We start from the raw sequence: 22,187 nt of genomic DNA, 5'->3' as shown, positions 1-22,187 counted from the left end.
CAATCCCAGAACTTTGGGAGGCTAAGATGGGAGGATCACTTGAGGTCAGGAATTTGAGACCAGCCTGGGCAACATAAGGAGACCTGGTCTCTACAAAATATTAATGAAAAATAAAATTAAATTAAATTAATTTAAATTAAATTGGCAAGATGATGCATGCATACAATCCTCGTTAATTAGGAGGGTGAGGTGAGAGGATCGCTTGAGCCAAAGAGTTCAAGGGTACAGTGAACTATGACCACGGCACTGCATTCCAGTCTGGGTACCAGAGAAAGATCCTGTCTATAAATAAATAAATAAATAAAGTTAAAAGAAAAAAATAACTTCAATGAATCAGCAATACTAATTATAAAAGCTTGCCCCATGGAAACAATCAGAGATGTGCCCAACAAAACTATGTCCTTGTCTATTAGTCTTAGTGCTACTTCTATTAGCAAAGACAGAGTGACTGAATAATGCATAGTTGTTAAAAAAAAATATACTATTTAAGCATATTAAAGATTGCAGAAGAAATCTTCTAAGATATATGGAAGAATATATTGTATCTTTCTAATGGAAATGCACAAAAGCTCACAGTCTAAAGTATTTTAAAAGATATAAAAATATCAATAAGGTTAAATATGGGTAAGGGGATTGTGAGTAGTTTTTATTTGCTAGCTATATGTTTTGATATTATCACTTCATTTACTGGTATAGATTCTAGATTCCAAAAATATCAGCAGCTTAGTAAGGATTACAGGTATCTGAATCATGTAATCACACATACATCTGCAGAGTGTGCTCCTCCTTAGGGTGTACCTCTTGTGTACCTTAAGTATATTAACACATTAAGAAATACAACCTAACAAAATATATCAAATTACTTGAAAGAAATATAATAATGAAAATAATACCACAATAATACCAAATAATACCATAATAATCTTTTTTAATGAGCCAAATTATTTATTTGACTTACAGGAGGTGATCATCAAAAGACATTATTGGATTACAAAAGTAATTTAATAAAAGAAACTTCTAACTCTGCAAAAGCCAAATTAACTTAGTGAATGGTTTAAAGTCAAATTTTATTTAGAACATGTCATTTAAAACTCAAATACACAATATAAAAAACAGTGAATGATGAAGACAAAAAAGTGTGTGTATGTGTGTGTATGTGTGTATGTGTGTATTCATTCATGCTTGGAATATATTTTAAAATGCTTCTTGCAAAAAACAAATTTTCCATGTACTGGAAAAGTACCGAGATCATGTGTTCCTTAGGTGGCCACGATTTTGTATAAAAACATCAGGCGTGCTCAGCTGCTTAGAAGTAAGTGTTAGCGCGCTCTGACAGCTGGCAATGAATGTAGCTTTCGGTGTCATGAAGGAAAGTGTAGCAGGCTAACAGAAAAGGCACAGTTACTGAGTCACATAATTCAAATTGCCCCAATTATACTCCAAACATCTCCTAATGTTGTGAGGAGAAGCTTTTCTTTAAAAAATTTTTGCTTAAAGCAGAGTGAAAAATATATATATATTAATCAAGATAACTATCTGATAGGCTACAGGTCAAAGTGAATTATCAAACAAGTGATTTCTAATTCACAGAAAAACACTACTTCCACTTCTTTTTTATTTGACTTTTAAAATTTCAGCTTTATTGAGTTATAATTAACAAAAATCATATATATTCAAGGTGTGAAACAATGTTTTGATATATGCACACATAAACCCAACATATTTTAACAACATGTATATGTTTCCACCAATCAGATGAGATGATGGCCACAGAGAACAGGCCCCCTCATTTCCCAGCTGTTAATCCTTTAGTAGCTGAGTTGTCTTGAGTTCTGGAAGTTCTGTAAGAAACATGAGGGTGGCAGGAGTAGTACTAACAAAGTCCCTGAGCAGTACCTATATATCAAATATTAAAATTTTTTATTTTAATAAGTATAGCCATACCAGTGTACAATGCTAATTATCAGTATTCTGTGTGCATATATATGTATATGTGTATTTACAATGAGACTGAAACACACACACACACACAGAGACAGAAACAGGAATATACAGGCATACATACATATTATAATTAATTTTTTTTTTTGAGACGAAGTCTCGCTCTGCCACCCAGGCTGGACTGCAATGGCGCAATCCCGGTTCACTGTAACCTCCACCTCCCGGGTTCAAGTGATTATCTTGCTGTAGCTGGCATTTATAGCCACATGCCACCAGGTTTGGCTAATTGTTATTCTTAGTAGAGAAAGGATTTCACCATGTTAGCCAGGCTTATCTTGAACAACTGACCTCAGGTGATCTGCTCACTTCAGCCTTCAAAAGTACTGGGATTACAGGCACGAGCAATTGCGCCCAGCCTATAATTACTTTTTAAGTAATTTATAGAAGAGGGTGGAAGGAACATAAAAAAGAAAAAAAGTAGTCAAAAATGTGTAATTAAGTAGAAAAGTAAGTGATATTCCAGAGGAAAATCTAACAATTCTACCAATGACCTGAATCCCAAAGAAATAAATGTGTGGGGTTTTTTTTGTTTTTTTTTTTTTTGAGATGGAGTTTCACTCTTGTCACCCAGGCCAGAGTGCAATGGTGCCATCTTGGCTCACTGCAACCTCTGCCTCACGGGTTCAAGCAATTCTCCTGCCTCAGCCTCCTGAGTAGCTGGAATTACAGGCACTCGCCACCATGGCCAGATAATTTTTAGTAGAGACAGGGTTTCACCATGTTGGCCAGGCTGGTGTTGAACTCCTGACCTCAGGTGATCCACCCGCCTCGACCTCCCAAAGTCCTGGGATTACAGGGATGAGCCACCGCACCTGGCCAAATGTGTGTTTTATTAAAGATATATATCACAAATATATAGTATAAACATATTTAAATGCATAAATTTGTAATCACTAAAACTTTAAAATAACTTAATATAATTTAAAGTAAAGCTCATGAATTTCATTGTAACCAAATTAATCTTTTACTACTTATCCTTGTTTTGTTTTGTTTAAAACAGGACCTATTTGTATAAATTCTATTCACAGTTCTGCTTGTTATTTCTGCTGAGCCAATTTAACATTCATTAAGCTTCTGTGAGGGCTATATGGGAAAGAATCTCTTTGCCATTGTGCGAGGCTGAAAACGGCCTCCCAAAAGATATCCACATCCTGCGCCATGAATCTGTGAATGCTACCTTCCGTGACAAAAGATGGTCTTCGCAGATGCGATTAAAGTACGTATCTGGAAATGGAGAGATTCTTACTCCATTTCCAGATTCTGCAGGGGAGCAATCACAGAAGGAGATTTTACATATAGAAGAGGAGAAGACAATGTGGCCCGAGAGGGAGAGAGTGGAGTGACGAGGATACTAGCAAAGGAATGCCAGCCACTACCAGAAGCTGAAAATGTCATGGAACACATTCTCCCGAGAACCTCCAGAGGGACAATGGCCCTGCCAACAACTTGATTTCAGCCTGGTGATACTGATTTTTAACAACTGGACTTCAAAGTTATGACAGAATACATTTACATTATTTAAAGCCAACATATTTATGCAGTAGCCTTAGGAAACTAATACACCCAATAAGGGAAAAATTGGAAACAATAATTTTTCTATGAATAAAATGGAAATATAGTTAAACGTAGTTGAAATTTGTCAGTATTGGAAAGAGTTAAATGATATAAGTTATCTTCATGAATAGTCTAAATAATACATTTGTCTTGTGTTCATTTCCTACTCCCAAAAAGTAGACAAATATGTACTAATACATTACAGTGACCTTCACTAAACAAGGTAAGTCTCCTTGACGATTCCCAGGTAAAGCAAACTCCTTCAAACTAAACATTGCTGAGTTCCAGACTTGATAAAAGAGCCTTTAAAAAAAAAAAAAAAAGTGAATTTGTGGCCAGGTGTGTGGCTCACGCTTGTAATCAAAGCAATTTGGGAGGTCAAGGCAGGTGGATCAGCTGAGGGCAGGAGTTCAAGACCAGCTGATCCATATGGAGAAATCCCATCTCTACCAAAAACACAAAAATTAGCCAGGCATGGTAGCAGGCGCCTGTAGTTCCAGCTACTTGGGAGGCTGAAACAGGAGAATTGCTTGAACCTGGCAGGCAGAGGTTCCAGTGAGCCAAGATCACGCCACTGCACTCCAGCCCGGGCAACAGAATGAGACTCCATCTCAAAAAAAAAAAAAAGTAAATTTGTAATACACAGTTTTTATACCTAGCCTTCTTCCAACGTAAGTACTTTCAAAGATTAGACAAAAACAATCACTGCATACATGATGTAAATGAAGGCTCTAAATTTACCATATGGAAAAGCAAAGGGAATATTTTTTTCTATCCAATCCCTGACATATTTGCTTCATTAAACAGAGATGAAACTATTTAAGTAAACAGATAATCAGTGAACAAAAAAATATACTTATTGAAAAAATTGCATTCTGAATTTCCTAATTAGGAAGGTGAAAATCAGAAACACTCTTCATAGTAACTGCTAGTTTATTGTGAACTTTCAGTTTATATTTCTATTAATGGAGAATTAAAATAAAGACATCACTAAAATTATCAAGGTAGTTTTCTAATAAATAATAGACCTTGATATATAAAGGACCAATTCCTGGGTGAATTTTTCTAAAATCATATTAGTTGATTGGTAAGATTATATAAATTAGGGTAATATTTAGGCTATAAATGACATTATATATTATTTATAATGACATTATATATAAATAACATTATATATTAAGCCTGCTATGGGTACCAAATAAACATAACTGTTTTCTTGAAATTATTTTAATTTTCTATTAATTTTATCTGGATACTAAACTTCATATATTTCAGAAATCTCTTTCTTTGCCTCATAATTTAGTTCATAGTTTTCAATTAGTCAAATAAACTTATACAAGACATATGCATATAAAATCATCCTTGTGAGGCTCTTTACATCTACAACGTTCAGGAATTGAGAGAGGTGGATAGAGAGAGAGGAAATGATTAGATTAAGCCCCTGAGCTCTTATGTTATGCAAGACTGGACGCTACACAGGAGAAAAGAAGATATCCTTGCTAGTAGCTTAACTAAAAAAGGATCGAAATTAGTTGAACTTCTAAAGCAATAACCTATAGATAAAATTTCATTAGCTCCCATTGTTTTAGATTTCTTATTTTAAAACATGCCATCACAATGTATTATTTTTCTTCAATAAAAAACAAGAAACCTTTCCAAGGCTGAATCCATAGCAACAGCTTGAATAGGATAGTTAAAGGATTTCTCTAACAAAAATAAAAACTTACTAATCATAATTTTAAAACTTCATTAAAGGAAAAGACTGAGCATATTAGCTATGAAAAAGAAATCTGTAATGTGATACAAATGAGTGTCAGATCAATTTATACGAAACTTTGGGATAGCAGACACCAATGCACAGAACAAAAACAGACTATTTTTGAGGTATAATACACATAGCTTCTTTGTCCCTGACAACACCAATTAAAGAATTAAAAATATATTACAAACTCATTTCTGTAATACTTACACATGGGAAAGTAGAAACTGCAGAATATTGTGAAAGTAAATAAAGATCAGTAGTCACTTCTAAAAGCAGGCCCTGACTTAGAACGATTTAGACAGACAGAAGCTTCTGCACCTATAAAAAGGAGTATTATCCCCCAAGGTTTATATCCTAGTTCCGCTATCTTCTAGCCTAGTTAAGGAGTATTACAATTGTAATATGTTTTTCTTTCTCTGCTTTTCTACTGAGACAAATCTTTAAAGAAATAAAGAAACAACTAAGTAGGACTGATAAAGTGCTTGCTTCATTTCAAGTACATTACCTGAACAAAAACTTTACAAAGTGAGGTCGCTACAAAAAGACAAAGTCCAAAGGGATTATTCGAGATTTAGGAACCAGGCATTGAAAACGATATCCCTGAACAAGTGAGAATAACCACTCCTAAGTGAAAAGAAAAGGAACAATGCTGAGATGTTGTAATCATGTAAAGATTGATTAGGTGTCTTAGACTAGAAAACGAATGAATTACACATGATACAAAAATATGGGATTTAAACATCCAAGATATTGAAAGATCAATATCGTAATAAAAGAAAAAAGCTATGAAAAGGGGAAAAAATCAGTGAGTTTTCATTACTGAAAAAGTGTGCTTCAAAGAGACTCATCCGTGTGCAGTGAAGGCTAGAATTCTATTAAGTAAACAGAGTTATAATTTGGTATAAAGCCAATAAAAAAAACTAAGAAGTATTTTCAGAAGTGATAGGATGGGGAAGCACTACTGTAGGATGAGCTGAAGTTCTTTTAAAACTATTTTATTAAGTATAATTTAAAAAGTCTATCTGGTGATAAATTCAATCATTTGAAGAAAAGAATATGATTCCCAAGCAATCATTCTTTTTTATTGTTTTTTTTATTTTTTTGAGACAGTCTCGGTCTGTCACCCAGGCTGGAGTGCAGGGGTGTGATCTCGGCTCACTGCAACCTCGCCTCCCAGGTTCAAGGGATTCTTCTGCCTCAGCCTCCCAAATAGCTGGGACTACAGGTGCATGTCACCACACCCAGCTAATTTTTTTTTTTTTTTTTTTTTTATTTTTTTAAGATGGGGTTTCACCATATTAGCAGGTTGGTCTCGAACTCCTGACCTCGTGATCTGCCCACCTCGGCCTCCCAAAATGCTGGATTACAGGCATGAGCCTCCGCGCCCGCCCCTAAGCAATCATTCTAAGTGCCATTGCAATGAAGTAAAATATACAGCATGAAGGAAAAAAAAGAAATAACCCCTAAAAGAAATCTAGAGAAATTCCAAAGATTACACACAGAATACATAATTCTAAAAATTATAGGATCTTTTAAGAAAACATACAATTACGTATTTAATAAACATTAAGACTATTACATCCAAGAATATAGTTAATGACTATTAAATAAACAGTTAAGGATGAGATGAATTCCTCTTGAATCTTTAAATATTCTTTACAAATTAAGGTCTCACAGGTTGGAACACTATCATTCTTTTCTCTCCTTTCTTCTACAAAATATCTGTCTTTTGCAAGGTATAGGTGATATTAGAGGAAAAAGAACTGGAAATAGATATGTATGTACAATGATGAAAGTAAATACAACCATACAGAAATAAGAAAGTGATGAAATAGTTTGTATAATGGGAAAGAGATAATGACTACCAGCAGCACTAGATATGCATTTGGATAATTTCTTGTCAATTGATTTTTTTTTTAACAGCATTCCAGTAGGTTATAAAAGATGGTCAAGAATTGGAGTGACCTTTAGACAAAGGACTCAGGCACTAGAGGTGGAAACAGTGATGATCGGAAGAAACAGCGGTAAATAATAGGGTTCTACACAATAAACCTTTTTACTTTCATCCTTGCTTGTTCAGGCATATCTAAATCTTTAAACATCAATGCCCCTATCTTGTGTAGATAAAGCAAAGGCACAAGGCAGCAAACTTGAGCTTGATCTCTAAGTGTGATAACCTCCCTGGAAAAGTAGAGAAAACTACTGAATAAACTAGTGAATATAATTCAGTCAATAAAGCACAGGCGTGGGAATTACTCACCTGACCAAAGAGTGAGGCACGGGGAATATTCACAAGATGAGACGCAGTGAGTGACCTATGGCTGACTGTTTAAAAAAAATGGTATGTTCATGAGAAGATACAATTTTCCATTTGAGTACTAGTCATGTGGGGAAATGTAATGCTACTGACATATTAGGATGGATAAAGATGAACATACTGAAGTGTAAAACACACACACGAAACCACACACTTTAAATTGAAGAAAGTTAAACATTAATTTTGACATTTAACATAAACTTAACTGTGGTACTCAATAAAAGAACCCAGCTTAAGTGTAAATGTTTAAATCATGGATGAGATTGTATAGTGTGCACTTTGTCAGGAGAAAATGGTTATTTCCTGTAGGCATACCTTTATTCATTATTGTTTGAAGGCATACTTAGCCAAGGTGCAAATACTTTTATTAAATATAACCAAAAATAATGCCCAACTAAACAGTCACAAACTGTAATTTTCTTCCTTTTTCTGGCACGGCAATAAAAGATCACATACTAAACAAAAGCTCTCTTGAAAAAAAAATTGGATGCTTACATAATTTAGAAGAAAAAAGCATGAAACACTTAAAAAAAAAGTATTCTTAAAGAAAAATGTGAGAAAGTGCTCAATTTTCCAGACTTTATAATCATATTTAAAATATACTATGCACACATTGAAGGAAGAAAGAAAAAAAGTTGATAAAATACAACACATTTCACAGTACATAGATACAAGAAAAGTAAGTTTGCTAATACATTTAAAGTATCCATTGAATCAATGTTTACATTAAGGGATCAATCAGGAAACAGAACTTTATGGACAGTGTAATTTTTTAGATAATCGGGAGTCATTTGTACAAGCATTAAATAAAATAGAGAAAACGAATGCTTTTTATAATTACTTTTCTAAAATGTATCCCATAACCACCGGCGGCATTAAACACTTGTTAAGATTGATTTGTATACTCTGACACGCCTGGAATACAAACGTTTCCCCCTTAGTTCAGTAAGAAAATATGAGGCTTTTACATGTATCTTTGACAGCAGTTTTCAACCCTGAAAAGCAGTAGTAACTCCTGAGGAAGACCTGAAAGATGCCTGAGCCTGATTTCTAACCACTGCCACCATCCTACCAGTCACTCTTGATTCAGATTCTGGGATCTGCAGTCTAGGGCTTCAGGAGATAAAAGCTAGACCTGAGAAGGTAAAAGACAGTAGCTACAAGTACCAGTGTTCCAGTAATAAAATGACAGATCTGTATAAAAAAATAATAAATTATCATAGAGGTTTGGAAACATCAGGTTACAGGGAATATATTCCCTAAAACCCTGGTAATAATACTTTTGCAAATCATAAATATTTTGCAATAAAATTTGTCTCAATCTCTGCTTTGCATTTTAAATGTATTTCTTATGTTTTAACAAAAATTTACAATTATATTTAATCCTTCATTGCCTAATCTTCCTACTAATTTACTTATTGTATTAATTTTATTTATTTATTTTTTAGACGAAGTTTCACTCATTGCCCAGGCTGGAGTGCAATGGCGCGATCTCAGCTCACCACAACCTCCACCTCCCGGGTTCACATGATTCTCCTGCCTCAGCCTCCTGAGTAGCTGGGATTACAGGCATGCCCCCACCACACCGGGCTAATTTTTGTATTTTTATAGAGACAGGATTTCTCTATGTTGGTCAGGCTGATCTCGAACTCCCCACCTCAGGTGATCCACCTGCCTCAGCTTCTCAAAGTGCTGGGATTAGACGTGTGAGCCACTGCACCCGGCCCTTCCTACTAATTTATTATTCTCAAAAAATAAAATTTAAATATCTTTATCAATTTAAGTTAATCACATTTAAATCACTGAAGGCTTCCATGCTGGCTCAGAATTTATCCATTTGTGGTCCTGAGCATCCCTATGATTGTCCTTAAACTCACATCATTTACTTATGAGAAAGTTTCCACTATACTTGGGAATGCCATCAGAAAAGAGCCTGGTAAATTTACTCAAGCTTCTGATCTTACCCTGTTGTTCTAACCCATTAACTTTTTTTTTTTAATTTCACAATTTCCATACTATGCATCACATCAATCATTTTGCCAAACATTAACAGTTTTGTAAAAAAAAAAAAAAAAAATTTATCAATTTTCAATGTTTCTTTAAATGCCATTATTAAAACTTGATACTTTTCTTCTCAATACATAATTTTTATTTTAAAACTGTAGCAGATACTGGCTCTTTAGTCAGTCAGACTGCCTTTCTGCATTCTTTCTTTGTATTAGAGAGTATGGAAAGCTTAAAACCACACTTTTCTCACTCCCTTGCAGCTAGATTTCAATACGGTTAATGAACTCATATAAGAAATGGAAGGAAGAAGCAAGTACATGAGGTAGATCATACAGGGATCAATCGTTTATGCCTGAGAATGCAGTGATGCCGAATCTAATAAAATCCCATTATCTACACAGTCACAAAGAGTGGAAAACTCAAAGATAACTACGGAGCTGATAAGTGAGTGCTAGGAAGGGAAAAGTATGGTCCCTTTAAACAATACAGAGAGGGAAAGGAAGTGCTGGGTAGAGAAAGGTGGGTCCCTGGCTAGGGCTCCACCCCCACGGAGCTAGGTGAGGATGAGCACTCCTGCCTTCCAGCCCAAATGTTACGTTTTCCAATACCACCCTGACCCGCCATGAACCATCATGGGCATATAAAAACCCAGGACCCCAACGGGCAGACACACAGGTGGCCAGACGTCGAGAGGACCACATCAGCATAAGCAGCTGGAACCCAGGAGGACGTGGAGGGGAAATGCCAGCTGCAGAGCACCCTAACAGACACCAGCACACCCACAGGTCATATACTGAGGGACAAGGCGGAGTTTGGCCGGGGCAATCTGAGGACAGCCAGAGCCACTGAGGGGCCCCGCTCCAGGGGAAAACCATCTCCCTACTAGCTCCCCCATCAGCGGAGAGCTACTTCCACTCAATAAAACCTTGCACTCATTCTCCAAGTCCAAATGTGATCTGATTCTTCCAGTACACCAAGGCAAGAACACAGGATACAGAAAACCCTCTGTCCTTGTGACAAGGTAGAGGGTCTAACTGAGCTGGTTAACACAAGCTGCCTATAGACAGCAAACTAAAAACACACGGTAGCACACGCCCGCTGGGGGTTCACGAGCTGTAAACATCCACCCCTAGCCACTGCCGCGGGGTTGGAGTCCCGCAGCCTGCCCCTCTGTGAGTTCCCGTAGCGGTTTGAGCAGCGGGGCACTGAAGGAGTGAGCCACACCCCCATCGCACACCCTGTGAGGGGGACAAGGGAACCTTTCCCACTTCAATGTCACCGCTAATTAGTTCATGACACTAATCATTTCTATCTGTACCTTCCCACACATAATTACGTGCACATTCGGAATCAGCTTTTTCATGAGAAATAATCATAAAAAGGGGCTGTGCATGGGAAAAAAAATATTTTCTCTGTGCATTTGGTTTCAAAATTCAAATTTTAAAATGTATTTTTTATAAACAGAGTTTATTACAGTTATCATGCAAAAAGAAACAGAGGTTGGCAATACCTAGGATCGCTCAGGGCAGAGAGGATGAAGAGGAGGGGGTATCTGTATTTCAACTAAGATGAGAAGCAGTACTCTTTTTATGAAAAATAAGAACATAATTTGACTTAACTTAAGACATCATTTCGGAAGAATACAATCAAAGGAAGTGTTACAAAAGAAGTGGAATAAGGTTCACATGAGCAAAGGCTGGAGGCAGAACCTGGACTGAAGCCATAAAGAATGGTAAGGAAATGGCAGAGCCTGGAAAATTAAATGGCAAAAACAGAAAACTTGAATGTGTCCAAAAAAAAAAAAACAAAAACAAAAACTGCCAGCACTACAAAGACAAATAGCACAGGTATGTCCAAACCTGAGAGCATCTGGGTCTAAAATGCCTCAACATTTTGAAAAGAAAAAGAAAACCAACAAAATTTCTTCAGATGTTAAAATTATTTTTATGTAGTAACTCATTATTAATTTTAAAATGAGTTCATGTCTCAGGATCAAGTGGAAAGAGCTCCTGCTCAGCTGAGAACAATGTGTTCATGAGATTGCTTCTAGTTCTATTCACATGAACAGATATTTGCAAAAATCAGCAACTGTAATTACCAGTGCAAAACATTACGGATTATTATTTCATTATTATTATCACTTCTAACCTCTCAACATGACTGTAAATGTGACTGAAGTCAATCACATAGAATTAATTGGCAATCACAAACTAACTATATTTAGCATAATGATAGAGTAAACCCTGTTTAATGTAAATATGCAAATGTCAACGGCATTGTTATTTACAAAGACAACAAACAAAAGCCATCACCTGTATATTCTTCAACTTATATTATTTCATTACATTCTAATTTGTATATGAAATAATGCCTATTCTGAGAGAATTTTTTAATTCAAAGGAAGTTTGCAACAGTGTTTCATAATAGTAACACATTTATATACACACATGTATATATTCTCATATATTATTATACTACACATCCATTTAATTTCTGTAGGTTGAGGTAGTGTTTTTAACCTCTTAGAAATGCTGATTAAATGAGTTCTTTAAGTAATTTATGAAAATTAAACAAATGAAAATTACTAGATTGATGTTAGACGTGAGACTTGTTAAAGTAAAATAACCTACTGTTGGCTCTTGTAAACATTTTCTTCCCACATTACATGTAAGTGGTCTTCTTGGGATATGTCAATGGTTAATTTTTAAATTTTAAATCTGAAGCACTTCTCCTTTAAAATCTGAAGGCAGAGTTACAAAGGGGTACACATTAAAAACAAAAACTATATCCAGCAAAATACTCAACATTGTTGAACAATTGACAGGGTAAATGCAGAGCACTGCTGTGGCTCAAATGCAGGAAGCAGGGAGGGTAGAAAAGGAACATTTTGTTCTTCTAAGCGGTGGTAATGAAGGTGGAGCCCTGATTTTAATACCTCGAGAAAGCATACAACTGTTATAAAATTATGTTAGCTTTATAAGAAACAGACTTGAGTGATCTAGAATAAGTATACTAATAAATTTTATTTCTTTTTATAATAGTCATTCATATCAAAGTAGAATGCTTAGCCAGAATAAATATTAATTTATACCTTGTAGACATCACTCTATTAATAATGTGTATGGACTTGACCCAAGTAACTTACATAATCATGCACCTTTTGAGATTTCCATGATATATTGGGAGGGGTGCAGCAAACTGAAGACTAATAGGCGCAGTATAAATCACATTTTTATGATAATAAAAAGCATATAAATACAGGGAGGCAGAGGACAAGGGCAAGGACAGTTTATAAATGCCTAAAAACAGATTAGGAAGAATACCCACAAAATCTATCAAGAGTGGATGGTAGCCTAGAGGGCCAGGCCATTAATGATTATAAGAAGGGCTACTTTTCTTTCCATTTTTTTTCAATTAGGTCCTATTTTTCAAACAGACATTATGAATCACGTTGCATAATTACAGAAAAAGTAAAACTGACTCTCTTCAAGTAAAAATAAAGGCATTTCAAATATCAAAATAAAAAGTTTTCCTGGGTTGAAACACATGTCAAAAGTCCTATCGTTTTCTACACATCTAAAGAAATATACATGTGCATATATATGTGAAAGTTTAACTTTTTATTAATGTAAAAAATTTCCCAGGAAAATCTATTCCAGAGAAAAAAATTATTTTTTAATCTGTATGTTCAGGAAATTATGTAAACTGAAAATATGAAAAGAACAATTTAAACTCAATCAAAATGCCATTCCTTGGCTTTCCAAAAGAGGGAGATATAACTCCACTGCCACAAACGTATCAATTTGATACATAAATGACCTATTCAAATATACAACTTATCAAGAAAATAATTTTAAGGAAAAACTCTAAATTATGTGTTTATTTTAGCCTTATGATTTTAATTGCCTAAAAAGCACAGTTAAATCCATGAAAAATATCATGATCTACAATAATAAAATGAAAGCTGTTCCAGCTCCTTTACAGAGAGCTCAATAGTAGAATATAAATGTGACAAAAGGCCGGGCGCGGTGGCTCACGCCTGTAATCCCAGCACTTTGGGAGGCCAAGGCGGGCAGATCACGAGGTCAGGAGATCGAAATCATCCTGGCTAATAGGGTGAAACCCCATCTCTACTAAAAATACAAAAATATTAGCCGGGTGTGGTGGCAGATCCTGTAGTCCCAGCTACTTCGGAGGCTGAGGCAGAAGAATGGCGGGAACCTGGGACGCGGCGCTTGCAGTGAGCCAATATCGCGCCACTGCACTCCAGCCTGGGTGACAGAGGGAGACTCTGTCCCAAAAAAAAAAAAAAAAAAAAATGACAAAAGACCAAAAAGACTTATGCTATTTAGATTTTGAAAAATAGGTTTAGAGATGACAGATGTCAGTTACTAAAATTTGTACCTCCTGATTGTTATTTGAAAATTAAAATTTAGTATTATTCTGAACTAGAGAGAGAATGCTACCCATTTCTTACAATGATTATTAAAATTTTCTTTCCTTGAGCAGTGGTCTGTTGCTCTCGTTGAAGAGGTCCTTCGCATCCCGTTAGCTGTATTTCTAGGTATTTTATTCTCTTTGTAGCAATTGTGAATGGGAGTTCATTCGTGATTCAGCTCTCTGCTTGTCCATTGTTGGTGTAAAGGAATGCTTGTGATTTTTGCACATTGATTTTGTATCCTGAGACTCTACTGAAGTTGCTTATCAGCTAAAGTTGTTTTGGGGCTGAGACGATGGCGTTTTGTAAATATAGAATCATGTTGTCTGCAAACAGGGACAATTTGACTTCCTCTCCTCCTTTTTGAATACCCTTTGTTTCTGTCTGTTGTCTGATTGCCCCGGCCAGAAGTTATATGCTATGTTGAACAGGAGTGGTGAGACAGGGAATACTTGTCTTGTATCAGTTTTCAAAGGGAATGCTTCCAGCTTTTGCCCACTCAATATGATATTGGTTGTGGGTTTGTCATAAATCGCTCTTGTTATTTTTAGGTATGTTTTATCAATGCCTATTTTATTGGGAGTTTTTAACATGAAGGAATGTTGAATTTTATCAAAGTCTTTCCTGTATGTACTGAGATCATCATGTGGTTTTTGTCTTTGGTTGCTTCCATGATGGATTACATTAATTGATTTGCATATGTTGACCCAGCCTTGCATCCCAGGGATGAAGCTAACTTGACCATCATGGATAAGCTTTTTTGATGTGCTGCTAGATTTGGTTTGCCCATATTTTATTGAGGAATTTCACATTGATATTCATCAGGGAAATTATTCTACTATAAAGACACATGCCCACATATGTTTACTGCAGCACTGTTTATAATAGCAAAGACATGGCACCAACCCTAATGCCCATCAATGATAGACTGGATAAAGAAAATGTGGTGCATATACACCATGGAATACTATGCAGCCATAAAAAGAAATGAGATCATATCTTTTGCAGGGACATAGATGAAGTTGGAAACCAGCATTTTCAGCAAACTAACACAGGAACAGAAAACCAAACACCACATGTTCTCACTCATAAGTGGGAGTTGAACAATGAGAACACATGGACACAGGGAGGAGAACAACACACACCAAGGCCTGTTGTGGGGTGGGGGTGAGGGGAGGGAACTCAGAGAACGGGTCAATAGGTGCAGCAAACCACCACGGCACGTGTATACCTATGTAACAAACCTGCACGTTCTGCACATGTGTCCCAGAACTTAAAGTAAAATAAAAATAAAAAATAAAAATAAAGCTTTGTTAATCAAAAATTATAATAATTGAGATAACAGCTATACTTACACTGGTACTGTTCAGGCAAAGTCAAACGTAGGGTGAGCCAGTAATAACAGTACTTACTGTATCAAGTTCTTGCAATGAGTCAATGAGAAAATATATGTAAATTAGTTAGCTATCAATGGGAAACATTCAATAAGTGGTAGCTGTTTATGCTGGTATTTTTCATGCCTCCTACTTTGGTTAACAAAGTAAGAAAACCAGTGAGCTGTTTATTCTTATCTCTTAATAGATGATGCCGGGTCTAGTCATGGGGTAATGAGTGTTTAACAATATAATCATACAGAACCCTGTTTGAGAGGGAAAGGAGCTTTATGTCTATTTAGTTATGTTTATTATAGTGATTCTCCACCCAAAGGAGGAAAATCTGTTTTTCCAATTTAAAAACTTGAAACAGCCCACCGTGCCTCTTCCACAGACCTAGCTCCTTAGCTTGGCAGTTACTTCCACAGGAAGCCACTTCTACTGAGTGGACTCTCAGCAGAGTCCGAGCTCTTGGGCTTACTGGAGCAGATAAACATTAAAAATAACTAATTTATTAGATTATTTCCTTACAGGAAGTAATGTTTACAATTCTGATTCCCTGTGCATATTACAGTAACAGGTACATAGAAGATACTCAATACATATTTGTTGAACTAGTGAAAATATGAATAAATAGAACTCGGCAGCTAAAAATCAACCTTATGAGGTGATGGCCTGCAACCAAAGCCCCACCATGACTGGGAACTGTCCTGTGCTTCAACTAGAACATCTGAGGGTCACAGAATCAAGGCGTGCAGGGATTTCACAGCTGCAGCTGGTGCCCAGCAGCAGTTTGCGATTTAGATTGGTGCCTTTAGTTAACTGATTGTAATAAATAAAAACTCAGTAAAGTTAATCTGCTAATTATCTCAAAAAAATAAAAAAGAAAAAGGCAGAAAAAATTTCCGCAACACTTTTTAAAAAGTAGTAAGTTCAGTTCTTAAAAAAAAGTTCTGAACCTAAAATAAAGGTTAAAAATAAAACAGCCATTAAGACCTAAAGCAGCAATGAAAACAATCATAGTTGCCTTGCCACAGTTTCTGTAAAATTAGCCCTTACAAACTATCGAAGAATCAAATTATTTGATTTCCTCCTTCAAAGACTGGGTCTCAAAATGGCTTTAACACTCAATACATTTTTTTTTTTTTTGAGTGTCTACTCTGCCACGCACTGTTCAAAGAATTGAGAGTATACAGGAGAAAACAAAACAAAAAAAAACACAGCAAAGACCATGCTCTCATGGAGCTTACACTGACATGGAAAGGGGATTATTTCTATTAAATTTTAATTCCTCTTATCATATACTATCGGTATCTTTCTCTTTTTTACTATACATTAAGAAGAACCTTGACTGCCATCACTTGTTAAACATCTTCTTATTCCAAACAATATTCTTCTCTGCTTTATTATTATGTGTGGCAATATCTTACTAAATTTTATATACACTTATAATTTCATTATTTATAAAATATTTTTAACAACTTACAAAATAAACATACTGTGCATTTTGATTTAATATATTTAAGTAACTCTGAGTTAATACTGTTAAATAACAAATGCCAATAAAAATAACAACGCAATCGTAGGATTTATCATGGTGAATGTCCGAGGAAGAAAGACACAAGGGACAAGGAAATATTATATCATTATACGACCATGGAGTAAAATCAAGCAAATGTGGAAAGATTTAGATCGCTTCTCTTGTAAACAAATGCCTTAAATCTGTAATCCAGACTTTGGAGCCCATCCCTCAGACATCCCTTGATGAGACAAGAGCAGCCGACTCTAACTGCTCTGCAGACCTTGAATGCAAAACCACATGGTCAACCAAGGCAGAGGGAGTGTGGGACGCTCAGCCTGCCTCCAACACAGAGACCCCTGGGCTAATTCAGGTGGCATTATCACAGAAGAATATGATAAACAAGACCACACCACCACCATGTCAGAGGCCAGAAAGAGGAAGAACCAGAAGAAGCAGTCTCCAAAATGCATGAGCATCCAACACAGCATCCCTTCCCACATCAATTTCATCCGACCTCTTTACAGATAAAAATCCTCTCTACTTCGGCTGATTTGAAGACAGGTTTCATTTTTCCATTAAACTTTCTGTTTCCCAAGCTAAAGTTTTACAATTACTCAAAATCACTTTTAAGTATATCATTTTTTATATAAAGTTTCTAAACTTGTGATAATAATACAACTAAGTTTTGTTCCTTACCAAACAATTCTACTCTAACCCAATTCAACTCAGCAAGACCTTCTCCTAAATTTTCCTCTATTTGTACATTTAGACTGTTTCTCACAATTATCCTTCATCAGTTACACATTCTAATAGTTTAAATCAAACTTGGCAGACAAGATAAAAAGAACATGCTAAGTTCAGGAAAAAACAGGAGGGAGGAAACTACCTTTAATTTGGATCCATGAGGCACGAGTACAGATTTGTTCTGCTTTGGTGGGATATACAGCTCCCATTTTCCATAATCCAGTTTTTTATATGGGCATGAAAATGGATTCCAACCATCTAAAAAATAGAGAAGATCAGTTAACAACAGCAGGATAGGACTAATAATTAACGAATTTCAAGAGAAGCGAAACACTGTCTCACTCGCACAAAAAATCAAACTGTCTAAAAAATCGTTTTCTGAAGTTTTCATCAAAATACTAGTGGTTTAGAAAAGGCAGGTTATGCTTAATTCACTTCTAAAATATGCATTTTGAAGTGTGCTTTTGCATTTTATAATTAAATTAAGACTATAACATTTTCAGTTGTGGTTTCAACTCCAGTGCTTCTGTCAATAAACAGAATGCAAAAGAAAATGATGGATCCTTTTTTTAGAAAACACCATCAACAAAAAGACACATTATGAACAAACAGAAATGTAGATGTCATGGTAGAAAAACAATGAAAAACCATTAAAATCATATAACATTTACTGAATTTCATAAGAGTGTGACAGAGTTGATACAAAATCTAAAGAAATGCCTTAAGCAAGAAAGGCAGAAGGTTATGTAAAGTGTAGGAAGTAAAGAAAAGGTGGAATGCAAGATGTGGAAGAAAGTAAAACAAACAAGAGCAGACCCACACGCACGGAAATTAACATATCATAAGGGAGGCATTAAAAACCAGTGAGTAAAGGACACACTATTAAATAAGTGGTGCTGGAAGAATTGGTTATCCTTATGAAAATAAAATGAAACAGATCTCCACCAACTAATACGTCCCCAAATCATTTGAACATAGATTAATATTTATACATGATAGGCAGAACCATAAAATGCTTAGAAGAAAATACAGAGAAATGCATTTACAATATTGGAATATAAAAGGTTTTTTAAGTGAAATATTTTTTAAACTATAAAACTTTAAGACTGGTAATTCTGACCATTAAAACTGTAAACTTATCATCATAAATAGATGAATCGATAGAATGACAAGACAAGCTATAAACTGGGAGAATACATTTGTAATGAATATACCAAAAGACAGACAGCATCCACAATACATGAAGAACACTGTAAGTCAATGAGACAAAGAAAACAAACCAAGAGAAAAATTGACAAAAAATTTATTCAGGAGAGGACACTTGAATGGCCAATAAACATATGTAATGATACTCAAGCTCACTGTTTAATCAAGCAATCACAAATTAAAACAACAATAAGATACCATTTCGCACTCAGGGCATTGGAAAAATTAAAAGTCTAAAAATATCATCTAGTCAGCAACCATATAAAACATTGCTGCTGAAGGTAGTATCATTGGTAAAAATAACTTGACATCACATGTGATGCAAAGTTGAAGACATCTTAACCCCATAACCCAACAATTCTGTTCCTAGGAAACAGCTTAGAGGAATTCTCATAAATGTACACAAGAAGGCATTCAAAATTATTCACTGAAGAATCCTTTGCCATAGCCAAAAGACTGGAGGCTATCAAAATTTGTGGAGCCACAATATGGGTAAAACTTTGCAATATAATTAAACAACTGGATGCTATACAATGGTATAAAATGAATGGATTAGAGTACCAACATATACAAATATCCCACATACAAAAGTTAATTTTAAAAGGGTACAGAAGAATAGCATTTATATCAAGATCAAGAACTATCAAAACATTATATGAAACTTACTGATACATATGTATGTAGTAAAAATATTAAATCAGAAATAGGAATATGAAATACCAAATTCTATAGTGATTCCCTGTGGGTAGAAGAAAGGGAACACAAGAAGCTTCAATGATATCTGCAATATTTTTGTTAAAGTGAGTTGTATACACAAAGATGTTTATTACATAATTTGCTATTTGTTTACGCCTAAAATATTTCATGGCATTAAAAAAATCAAGCAGCCTCGTGGCATATACTGTGTTGCTAAGACATTACATTCTCAACTAAGGACATAATAAAGGAATAATCAGGAAACTCATCTTATGCCATGTTTTCTTCCATTACACACCAACATTTTCACTCTTCTCTCTCAGCCAGTCTGAACATCGGGGGGTAAAACAGGAGTAAGAAATAAGATTTAAATAAAGGTTCTTCTAAACAGTTACCTATTCTCCATCATGAAGACAGTCTGAAAATGTCTAACAGCAGTTTGTCTTCAAGGGCAGCTCTACAAGTTTGGTGCTGTTATACTTCTCTTCACCTAAAAACCTCAAATACATCGCACCTAAATACGCTGTGACATTCCATTACCAAAACAAAGAGTTTAGTCCATAATTAGAGAAAAAAAATAATAAACGTTTGCAATATAAAAATCTCGGTAATACAACACTATATGATTACTGCATTTCTTTTTAGCTAATAACTTAAGACAAACAGCAGATCTTTCTCCGGTTAGGTAGATCTGAAAATACAGGGTACAGTTCCTTAGTTCATTAAATATGTATTGCATGCTTAATGCAGGCCTTGTTCAATGCCAAACCAAATTTAGCATTCCAAATTAGTCATATCTCATAAAGAAAAGGTTAAATTGGGCTATAATAGACCAATATAAATGAGAAGTACAATGGTATATCCACTAAAAATTTATTAAAAGATTCGGATACTTTGAAAGTGAAAATTCAATGATAGGTGAAATTTAGATATGCAGATTTATTTGTAAGAGCTGTTTCCCCACTGTGAAAATGGCTTCCAATATCAGTTTTTGAAAATTGATGAACTAATTCTTTAGCTTGATATCAACTATTATTTTAAGACTATTTAAATAAGCAAAGTATTAATATTTGGTAAAAAAAAATTCTTTTACTATGTCATATTTTTCTTTTATAATAGTGTAATGATATAAAATCTCCAAAAGCATATGCTGATTATTTGTAATTATACACTGTGAAAGACATGTTTTCTTTGCATCCTCAAAAGTTTCATTTTAGTCATGCCCTTCTCCTCATGGGAACTCCGGTGCTGGCTTTCACTGCAGGTACTCTTTTCTGTCAAACACAAATCTTTAAAGCAAGACTGAGAACACCTTCACATATTTACCCCCACCCAAAAAAAATCCAGTACATTAGCCATCATAAGCTATGTAGAACATTCTAAAGATTTCGTATGGGAGAGAAAGAAGGTTTGCAAGCATATACATATGAAATTACTTAAGATTTTTCCATTACTCATTTTTCTCTCCAAAGAAATCCCTCTTCAGCTACCCCACCATCAGATTTTCCATCTCCTTGACTCTTTCTCGGGTCATTGCAAAGCCCTAAATTTTCCTCATTCCTTTATTAGTGTTTCTTCTTTCCGTTAAAAACATGGGCACCAACCAAAATATCCACGCCTACCATACTACATCACACAAAGGCATTTTTCCAGTAAAACCAGTTCCTGCCTAATATGAGTTTCTCAAAATACCCAATAAAAACAGCTTTACTCCACAGAATACACGCATCTCAATATCCAGAAACAGAATAATCAGGAAAATCACTGGATTTGGATCCATGCTTATAAACTTAACATTAAACACTTAGCTAAGAAAGAAGGAACTATCATTAAGATGCATGTGATATCAGGAACCAGTCATGGAAGCACAGTTAAAAATAAATACATAAAATTCAGCTTCAAATTGTTGGTATAAAAATACTGAAAATTGATTTTAAGTGAAATTTGATTTAGAAAAACACAGAAGGCAAAGTAATATAAGCTGGTAGACACATTTTAGGGAAATGCATGTCTTGTGAAGTAAGTTATGTGACTCTACTACAGAATATAATTGAAAATAAAGTAATAATATTAATAACAATAATAAATAGTACCAAGCCATGTCAGAGCCCATCTAAAGACATTTATAAAACAAATCAGGTCACTCAAACATTTTTCATTTAATCCTCCACGACTCATGCTGAGTACACGAGAGAGAATTGATTATGTAATGCAGAGTCTGCATGGCTACGCAGACCCGAGGACAGAAACAGACACGACTTCATCACGTGTGGCAACCATTTGCTTCTCTACCAAACACAGAACTACGCATAGAACTACAATGGTCTCTATCTAGGTCAGTGGGTTCTCAAACTATAGCTCACACGAGAATCACATGGATTTGTCAAAATACAGATTGCGGGGTCCCAGTCCTAGAGTTTTTTATAGAGATCTTTGGTGAGGCCTAATAATTTGCATTTCTTTTTTCTTTTTTTTTTTTCCTTCTGTTTTTTGAGACGGAGTCTCGCTCTGTCGCCCAGGCTGGAGTGCTGTGGCCGGATCTCGGCTCACTGCAAGCTCCGCCTCCC

The 22,187-nt window shown here is 35.3% G+C and overlaps 1 protein-coding gene across 1 annotated transcript in view; it reads right to left on the bottom strand.

Annotated features, from left to right (window-relative positions):
• GBE1 (glucan (1,4-alpha-), branching enzyme 1) overlaps positions 1 to 22,187 on the bottom strand; it is a 273,306-nt gene that overhangs the window by 167,043 nt on the left and 84,076 nt on the right. Inside the window, exon 3 of the mRNA XM_011953833.1 lies at positions 17,861 to 17,976. Within this exon, the coding sequence (XP_011809223.1) occupies positions 17,861 to 17,976 (116 nt within the window). The remainder of the gene's footprint in view (positions 1 to 17,860; positions 17,977 to 22,187) is intronic.

The sequence above is a fragment of the Colobus angolensis genome, unplaced genomic scaffold, assembly GCF_000951035.1.
Source record: "Colobus angolensis palliatus isolate OR3802 unplaced genomic scaffold, Cang.pa_1.0 Scaffold373, whole genome shotgun sequence".
In the NCBI taxonomy this organism is placed as follows: Eukaryota; Metazoa; Chordata; class Mammalia; order Primates; family Cercopithecidae; genus Colobus; species Colobus angolensis.
This window is presented reverse-complemented; position numbering and strand designations above follow the sequence as displayed.